Below are 9647 nucleotides of genomic sequence, written 5' to 3' on the forward strand. Positions count from 1 at the left end.
AGCTCTGAATCCACTGGGCTCTCCAGATGCCTGGATCGAGTCCTGTGGGTTGCTGTTACCTACCCCACATCCAGCTCAAGGAGGGTGACTTCTCTCTCCCTTGCAGAGGACTCCTGCTTTCTGCTCACCCCTCCCTCCCACCCACCCACCCACCCTGGCTGCCTTTGGAGGGTTGCCCAGACCCCACCCCAGCCCCTCAGCAGAGCCCTCAAACAGAGTCACAGGACCGCTCCCCTGAGGTTTAGCATCAGTCTTTAATGCTGTCACGCTGCACATTGACAAGTCACACACTTTGGTCTTGTGTTGGCAGTGGCAACTTACAATGAGTCTAAAGGTCTGAGCACCAGACTGGCCTGCAAGGAGCAGGTACTTGTTCCTACATGCCTCCCCCCGCCCCCACCAGGTTCCTTCCGAATTCCATCCTGGCCCCTTACAGAGCAGCAGCTGCTGTGGACTGGTTTCATCTGAGTGCACACCAACTTTACACGGAATTATAAAAACATATTTACAGACGTTCCACAGTGCTCCTGTAATCAGAAGCAAAGACCCTTTTATCAAAAGGGATTATACCTAGGGCTGTGCAAAATTCAAAAGGATCAGATCCTTTTGAGAGTCCAGAGTCCATTAAACAAAAAATTACCTGGGCCACTGGTAAATCCCAGGTGTGCCAAAAGATTGCCTTACAGAAAAGGAAAGTGAGCGCATTCAGCCTTGGAGCCAGGGGTCGAGAGGACCCCCTGCTCCGGCCAGGGCCCCAGACGCTCGAGAAGAGGCAGCTGCACAAAGTTACTCGCTCACTGGAGGCCGGCTCCCTTGGTCTTGCTGGAACGAGAGAGGTATTGCTTGTAGGAGCCGGCCAGGCAGTTCGGCAAAAATAGTCTAGGTTCTCAATTTGAGATGACAAGAAAAAAGACAGGATTCTTCAGGGGAAGAGTAAGACGTGGGAGACAAGTACAGAATAAAACATGAACTGATTACACAACAGAGAAACTGAGGAGTGTACAGGGTCTGGTAACCAAGAAGGCAGGTCCATACCACGTCTAACATCTGCAAGCAAAGGGACTACAGAGGGATCAAGTCCAGCTGTGGGTCTGCCTCTCCCCTTGGGCAGGGCCTGGAGGAGGAGGGTGTGGGCCCATCCTGGAGGGCGGCAGGACCCAGTGGGGCAGACTGGACTGCCTTTTCCTGCTGTCCCCACCACCTGCCACCCTATCACTCGAAAAACCACTTAAGTCTAGTGCACGACTTTAAAAGATTGTAATATATTCTCTGGAAAACATTCAGCAGTATGAAAGCCCGCCCTGGGCCCTCCCGCCCTCTCACGGGTCCACAGCTGGTGGAACAGTCTGGAAATCCTTGAGCTCTGGAAAGGTCCCTGGTCAGTCCTTGGGGAACATAGTTGACTATATTGGAAGAACCTGCTCAAGAACGGTTCTTGATGTCTGGGGAATCCTTTCGGGGAAGATCACTTCAAACTCAATAATGAGGTCCCCACGTTTCTCAGGCATTTTGGGGAGAGGAAGTCCTTCTCCAGGAACTTTTCGCCGCATGCCAGGCCTGATGACATCCTTGAATACAACAGGTATGGTCCTGCCGTCCAGAGTTGGGACATTCACTGTACAGCCACACAGAGCCTTGGAAAGCAAATGGACAGCATTAGATAGAGAGTAGCTTCGGAAGCTCACATCCTGCCCAGAGGCTGTTTAATGTAGGGTAAGCACCATGAGGCCTTTGTAGCTAAGACCCTGCCCCCAGATCCACCCAGGTCACCAGCACAGAAGCTCTGGAAAAACAGAGCTCTGGAAAGTCTTGTTGCTACTGCACCTCCCAAGCCTGGCACGCACCAAGAGCTCAGAAATATGTGTCAAGCAAATACTGAACGGTGTCAAAAAGCAGCCTTCTCCCTCCACAGACGTTGCCCTGCCTAGTGCCTTACCTCCCGAAGGGTGATCCTGGCTGGGTAAATGACATCAGAGCCATCTCTCTTAAAGATATTGTGTGGCTTGTCCTTTAAAACAAAGACGATGTCGGCTGGAATGTTGTTGGAGGTCTGGTCTCCTTCCTTGGGGAAGGTGATTTTGGTCCCTTCTTTCCACCCCCGCTTCACTTCAATGGTCAAGATTTTGTCTTCGTTGCGAATGCTCTTCCCATCAGGGTTCAGCCGCTTATGAGAGATTTTCATTTTCTTGGTACAGCCGCTATAGATCTCTTCAAGTGATACCCTAAGGTCATGGGTGACGGGGGGATCTTGCTTCCTTCGGGTGGGCTCTTGGGCAGGGCGGGAGCGGCCAAAGTTCATGTTGGTGAAGCCACCCATGCCCATGGGGAAGCCTGAGAATGGGTCATCGATGTCCATGCCTTCCTCCCCGTTGCGCTGCCCAAAAAAGGTGTCAAAGGGATTTCGGCCACCGAAGAACTCAGCAAACATGGCGTGAGGGTCTCCATGGAATGTGTAGCTGAAAGAGGTACCGTTAGCACCACCGCTGCTCCCGCCACTGGGGCCACTGCCCTTTAGGCCTGAAAAGCAAAAGCAGAAGAAATCAGGTGGCTGGCTAGGAGCTTAGCTCTCCAGGAGCTTTCCTTACGAAAAAAAGCTTAGGAGCCATTGCGGGAGGAATTTTTTTAGCCTGTCTGGGAAGAATAAGGAAGAACCCCAAGCTTTTACCTCCCACTTGCAGCGGCAAAAACAGAACCCTTACTCCCCAAAGTAGGTAGTTCATTGTGGCATGACAGGGGTGAAAGGCTCAAGCTCTGAGATGGCCATATCTCTTGGGGTCACCCAGGTCCTCACACCTGAGTAACCCATCCTTCCTGCAATGTTACAAGGAGTACAAAGAATTCACTAACAGATCCGATTAAAAAAGCACAACCCAGGATCAATTGTCACTAAATGTTTACTCTTAAATACTTTAGGGCTAGAGACGTGTGGGAGAGTACAGATGAAGGTGAAACTGTAAACGGAGACTTTCAAATTCTCACACCCTGGCACTTACTGCCACCATTCTCACATAAAAAGTCACTTCTTTCTGAACACCAAGCCCAGAAGCCAGCCTGAATCATCAACGGGCAACTGGACAACAAGAAAGCTTTCTTTTTCCCTGAAGAGGGCTACCCCGGGAAGGCTGGGCAGAGACACGCCCCATTGCTCCATGTACCTTGACGGCCGACTACGTGCCCGGCACGGCACGGAGCCAGGTAAGCACTTTACAGGGATTACCTCACTCCACTCTCAGAGAGCCCCGGGAGGTCGCTCGGCGTTAATTGTCACTCTCGTTTGCAGGCTCACTACACGCAGGCTATGCCCGGCGCTTAGCCAGAGGCCCCGCCCTGCACCCCAGGGCGGCAGAGCCTCCCACCTCGCCCAGGTGAGCCTAGGGCCCGCGGGGCCACAATGCCACCAGTCAAGCTAGACCTTCGAACCCTCTCCTTCTGCACCCTCACCCCCCGGACCGATCGGGGCCGTGGGCGGAGGCGGGCGCCCAGGGAGGGGCAGCCCCAGACATACTAGAAGCTTCTGGGCGAGCAGCGCAGCCAGGGCTGCTCCTCCCATCGGGCGGCCGCCTATCCGAGAGCGGAGGCCCGTGTGGCCAGAGGGCGGGGGCTGCTCGCCCCCGGGCGCCGGAGCGCCCCACACTCCCCGGGACGCCGCAGCGTGGCCGTTGTGCCTCGGTTTCTCCGCCTGTCAAACGGCGGGGCCGCGCCCCCGGCCGCGCGCGCGCACACTACCTTCCTCCCCATAGCGGTCGAAGATCTCGCGCTTGCGCGGGTCGCTGAGCACGTCGTAGGCCTCGGCGATCTCTTTGAACTTCTCCTCGGCGCCGGGCTCCTTGTTCTTGTCCGGGTGGTAACGCAGCGCCTGGCGACGGTAGGCCCTCTTGATCTCCTCATCCGACGCACCGCGGGCCAGGCCCAGCGTCTGGTAATAGTCCTTGCCCATTGCCCGCGCCTGCGGCCCGCCGCCCAACTGTACCGATCCCCCGACTCCGCCGTCCCCCCCGCTCCCGGAGTCTATATACCCGCCCGGCGGAAGCTTCCAGAGCCCGCCAGCCCCCTCCAGAACCTTCCGCCCCGCCCCCTACACAGTTTCGACCAATCGCCGCCGCCCAGGCTGCCACACGCAACATCCGGGGAGGGGCCGCGCCGCCAACAGCCCCTGCGCGCGGCCACGCCCCTTCCCGCTCCGTCCTCGGCAACGCCTTCCCGTGGAGCGTGCCCCCCGGGAGACGGAGGCCCCGCCCACCCCCCGCGGGAACCAATAGCGATCTTGCTTTACTGCTCCTGACGACCCGGCCGGCCGCGCAGCCCGCCCCCTGCCTGGGTCAATAGGTTACGACGCGCTGCTGCGGGAAGGGGCGGGGTCGGGGAAGACCCCTTACGTAGCAGAAGCAAATGTGCCCGCTCCTATCGCACATGGCATGGGAATCAGTTCCTGCCAGGAGTCTCGGGGCGGGGGGAGTTACCTAATCTTTCCTTGCCCCAGACACCCACCCTCCTTCTGGGACTAAAATTACCCACCCGCCCTCTGCTACCGGCTGTGGGGAGAATGCACTTGGGAGCCCCGGTACTGTCCCTGTCCTCATCCGTACAGTACCCTGTAAAGCGAGGTGAGCACCCGGGACCAAAGTTCATCTCCCTGGAGAGGTCTTTTCAGTCCAGCTCCTCAAGCCTTTCAGTTTACCGTATTGTCAAGAACCCCTGCCACTGAAATTTGAAATTACCCTGTTCCTTGGTTTTTATGCTAAATGTCACCCTCCTCCCAGCCTGCGATCACCACGAGGGCAGGGACTGGGTCTTATCACTGCTGGGTCTCCGGTGCCAGAAACGTGTCTGGAACCGACGCTTCGTAAATATTCCTGGTTGTTTTTAATACACCTGCTTCTTTTTCCCCTCCCCACTACCTTTATGATTTGGGGGAGACATGGGCGTGTCATACACCTCTCAGGACCTCTGTTTCCTCATCTGTGGGCAACATGATCCCTTTCGGCTCTGAGAGTCTGGGGTGTCTGTGGTCAAGGGCAGGGCTGACGGGGTAAGAAGGCTCAGAAAGGGGTACCACCTGAGAAGGGAAGAGGGAAGAGGGGGGGTAGGTGGTGGTGCCCTGTGAAGGGGAGAGGTTCCTGGAAGAACTGCTTGGGAGGTCTGGGCGGTGTGACACTGGCTCTGGAGCCAGACAGCCCGGTTTCATTCTTGGTTCCAGCTCTTCCTGGCTGTGTGACCTTGGGCTGGTTACTGAGCCTTCCAGGGCCTTTAGCGTCCTCATCTGTACAATGGGGGTAGTAGTTGTACCTGCCTCATAGGGCTTTGAAGTTGATGTTGATTCAACATTTGTGAAGTGCCCAGGACAGGCCTGGCCTAGAGGAAGTGCTGTCAAAGGGGTGACTAGCTGTCTGGTTGAATGGTGGGCTGCTGAGCCACCGGCTTCCTGGCAAAAAGCTTCTGGTAACTACTGCCCTTGTGCAGGCTGGAACTCCTGAGAAAGATGCCATGGCCTTCCCCTGCTGTCTAGCAGGGGGATTCCGGCCATCCCTGGCCACCCCCGACCCCAGGGTAACCGTGTCAGTAAGGACTCTGGACTAGGACACACACCAGCTGACCTGGGAGGATGAGTCTGGGCTGGGTGCCCAGGGGCACAGCACTGCAGGGTTCCTGAACCAATCATGGAGGGGACAGAGTTTGATTTTTTAAAAAGCTACATAAACAGATAGCGGGAGAGTCACCATGGGGAAAAACTCAGAGCTTGTGGATTTCCTCACACTTATAAATTTAAGAGTTAACAGATGTGGCAGCCTCCAAGGGTCTTCACATTAGCTCTGAGTGGGCCAAAAACAACATGCGAAGGGTGTCCTTGTGTTTAGGGGCAACCTGAGAGCTGGGAGCTCTCCCTTCCTTGAGTAAGCCTGGGGTCATGTTCAGGAAGTTTTAATTGTTTAAATCCCCCCCCCCCGACCCCCCGCAAAAGAAAAAAACAAAAACCAAACTCAACATCTCTTCTTATGGCTATGATTCTTTGACCTGGACACTCACTGGGTACTTTGGAATGTTATTGGAAAAGTGGCCTCTGCAGAAATCTCAGCAGAGGTTTGAGCTCTCAACTCAGAGAAGAAGAGAAGATGTGAGGGGTAGTTGTATGCATCGACTTGGCTAGGCAGTTGTACCCAGTTGTTCAATTAAACACTAAGTGCTGCTGTGAAGATGTTTTGTAGATGTGGTTAGTAGGTTAACATCTATAATCAGTTGACTCTTAAGTACAGGAGATGACCAGTGGTATTGTGGGTGGACCTCATCCAATCAGTTGAAAGGCTTTAAAAGCAAACACTGAGGGAATTCCCTGGTGGTGCAGTGGTTAGGGTTCTGCGCTGTCACTGCCGAAGGCTGGGGTTCAATCCTGGGTTGGGGAACTAAGATCCCACAAGCCACGAGGCCAAAAAAAAAAAAAAAAAAAAAAAAAAGCAAACAGTGAAAGGTCTTAAAAGCAAATACTGAGGTTTCCCTGAGGATGAAGCATCAATTCCTGGCCAAGAGTTTCCAGCCTGCTGGTCTGCCCTACAGATTTCAGACTTGCCTTGCCAGCCCCCACAATCGTGTGAGCCAATGCCTGAAATAAATCTCTTAATACACAGACACACTCACAAACACATATATCCTACTGGTTCTGTTTCTTTGGTATCCAATAGAACCCTAATATAAGAACTAAGCAGGACTTCCCTGGTGGCGCGGAGATTGAGAATCCGCCTGCCAATGCAGGGGACACAGGTTCGATCCCTGGTCCAGGAAGCTCCCACATGCCGCGGAGCAACTACTACTACTGAGCCTGCTATCTTAGAGCCCACGAGCCACAACTACTGAAGCCTGCATGCCCTAGAGCCCGCGCGCCGCAACAAGAGAAGCCACCGCAATGAGAAGCCCGCGCACCGCAACGAAGAGCAGCCCCCGCTCACTGCAACCAGAGAAAGCCCGCGCGCAGCAACGAAGACCCAACGCAGCCAAAAATAAATAAAAAAATAAAAAATAAAAAGAACTAAGCAGGTGAGTCTGGAGTCGGTCAGCCTCCGTTGAAATCCTGGACCCGCTATTTACTTATTTACTGCCTGTGTGATCTTGCACAACTTGCTCTACCTCTCGAATTGCTAGGTATGTCCTCCATAAAATGGGATAAGGGTAGATCTTACCTCCCAGGGTTGCTATGTGGATGAATTTGAGAGGGGCCAGGAAATGAACATCATAATAATAGCTAACACTGACATGGTCCTACTCTCTGTCAGGCCGGTTCCAAGCACTTGATGTGTATTAACTCATTTAATCCTGACAATAATCCTATGAGGTTGGACTGTCATTACCTCCGTTTTACCGGTAGGGAAACTGAGGCTCTGAGAGGTCATGTGACTTGCCTGAGGTCACCCAGTGAATAAAATGCTGAGGTGTAAAGTGTTTAGCATACTGAATATTTATGGTAAGCACTCAGCTTATGTGATTCAGATGATGATTAAGACTTAATTTTTTTAAAAAAAGCATCGCCGTTTTTTTCAACTCTTCTCTTCATGAAAAAGAATTTCAAAAGCGTTACAGCCATACAAGCTAACAATCTTCCCCTGGCGGAATACCCATGTGAAATAAAAACCTATGTTCACATAAAAACCCATGAGCAAATAGTTATCAACGCTTTATCTGTCATTACCAACAGCCATTAAAACCTAAATATCCTTCAGTGGGTGAATGAATAAACTGTGATCTGGCAACATGATGGAATACTATTCGGCCATAAAAAAAGACTGAGCTACTGACACAGGAAACAATGCAGAGGAACCTCAAATGCATTATGTTAATGAAAGAAGCCAGATTCAAAAGTCTATTTACTGTGTGATTCCATTTGAAAGGACCTCTGGAAAAGGCAAGAGTATTGATGCAGAAATTGGATCAGTGGTTGCCAGGGGCTGGGATCTGCTGCAAAGGGATACAGGGGAATTTGGGGGGGATGATGGAAATGTTCTATATCTTGACTGTGGTGGTGGTTACATGTCTGTATTTATTCAGAACTGTACACTAAAAAAGGTGAATTTTACTGTATGTAAATTATACATCAATAAAAAGAAAGAAAATAAATCCCATGGACTTAAAAATAAAAATTAAAAAGGCAGACAAGATAGAACTTGGGAAACCTCTCTCTGGGGCTCCTGACACAGTGGAAAGTTGCTAACCAGCCCTGGCTTGTCTGCTACAGGCTTTACCTTCCCTCACACAGCTCTCAATCAGCTTGATCACACACCCAAAAACAAGCCAAGCCAGGTTCCTGGAAGAATCAAGATCCTATCTTACTTGCATGTGGGAAATAGAATTTCCCCTTTGGAAACTGCTCTAAGGGACTTATCACATTTGGCTCAGCAAATACCAAATGTATTTACTGGTCACCATTATGAATCAGCCACTGTGCTGGACAATCTAGCTGTCCCTACCAACAGGTATAGTCAGAGCCGTGGTACAGTGTCATGAATGGCTTGAACAAAGTGGCCAGTCTTCATTCTGAGGGTGGATTTGGTTTCTGCTGGCAGACTGATTACTGGAAGCCAGGTGAGGCCAACAAGGGGTCCTCACACCTGTAACACCCATCAAAAATAAAGGACTTCTTTGCAGGCCAGATCATGCCTTTCTATGCATTTCTTGTAGGTGAGGAGAGGGGCGGAAATTATTTTTATGCCTCGGCTGGCACACAGCATAGTAGGTTCACAAAATTATTTGGTGCCTGTTGAGTGAGTTCAGGGCTCACGGAAGCAGTCTCGAGAGGGAAATTCCAGAATGTTCTGAGTCTGTAGGAATGTGTGTGGAATCTCCAAAATGACATCTATTTGGACACCACACGCCTTACCTAGCTGGAACCCAGTGATAGGGAAGACATGCCTACTCAGACCACATTGGAGAAGCTGGAAATTGGCAGAACTGGCAAAGTAGCAAAACATGGCTGGGTTTTAGGGGTTAATGTTAATGAAAGAAGCCAGATTCAAAACCCTGCCCCCTCAGCATCTCAGAAGTAGACACCTCAAGTAACTCAACTTCGTACGATTTAAACTTGTGGCCTCTGAGCGAGTAGTCCCCCATCCCCCTCCATGAGGCCAGGGAATGAGGCCTGTCGGTACATAAAGGATCTCAAGATACTGTGAGCCCCACAATTGCTAACAGGAAGAGATCTGTACAAGAGAAAGTACAAGTATAAAACACTATGTTTTCATCTGTTTTGCCCAGATAGGCCCGATGAAAAAGGTAATGAATTTCTGAAGACCACAGCCTTAGCTTCCTTTACTTGGAGACAGGGGTCCCCAAAAGCTGTAGCTTCAGAAGTCTCTAGAGCCTAACCTGGATGACTAAGTGCTGAGCATTGACTCACCTTCTCCCTGCCCTGCTCTCCTGTGAATCAGCGATCTATCTTTGAGGACTTCTCACCATGTCCCTGATGCCAGGCCTCTGAGTTCTGAAGGGCTCAACAGTTGATGAAGGCTCAGGGGCAGGGTCTGGAATCAGGAGAAAGGAGATAAGGTGAGGGAGTGTGCCAGGTCCTGTCTTAAGTGTGCATGAGTCTGTGTGTGTGTGTGTGTGTGTGTGTGTGTGTGTTTGTGTGTGGTGGAAACCAGCCTCCCCAGCCTGCTCATGACAATCAA

At 51.8% G+C, this 9647-nt stretch overlaps 1 protein-coding gene across 1 annotated transcript; it reads right to left on the reverse strand.

The window, feature by feature from the left end:
- Positions 1 to 235: 235 nt before the first annotated feature.
- Positions 236 to 4005, reverse strand: DNAJB1 (DnaJ heat shock protein family (Hsp40) member B1). Its single transcript, XM_068536913.1, has 3 exons — positions 3727 to 4005; positions 1937 to 2517; positions 236 to 1634 (listed from the first exon to the last, which is right to left on the reverse strand). Exons 1-3 carry the CDS (start codon positions 3935 to 3937, stop codon positions 1404 to 1406), a joined length of 1023 nt encoding a protein of 340 aa, XP_068393014.1. The 5' UTR covers positions 3938 to 4005; the 3' UTR covers positions 236 to 1403.
- Between the last annotated feature and the right edge of the window lie 5642 nt (positions 4006 to 9647).

The sequence above is a fragment of the Eschrichtius robustus genome, chromosome 2 (assembly GCF_028021215.1).
Source record: "Eschrichtius robustus isolate mEscRob2 chromosome 2, mEscRob2.pri, whole genome shotgun sequence".
Lineage (NCBI taxonomy): Eukaryota > Metazoa > Chordata > Mammalia > Artiodactyla > Eschrichtiidae > Eschrichtius > Eschrichtius robustus.

Bases quoted from the DNA above. Each gene is read 5' to 3' on its own strand.
- DNAJB1 (XM_068536913.1), bottom strand. From the start codon at position 3,937: ATGGGCAAGGACTATTACCAGACGCTGGGCCTGGCCCGCGGTGCGTCG. The intron at 2,518-3,726 runs GTAGTGTGCGCG...TTTGCTTTTCAG, and splicing joins CGACCGCTATGGGGAGGAAG to GCCTAAAGGGCAGTGGCCCC. The intron at 1,635-1,936 runs GTAAGGCACTAG...TTGCTTTCCAAG, and splicing joins CCAGGATCACCCTTCGGGAG to GCTCTGTGTGGCTGTACAGT.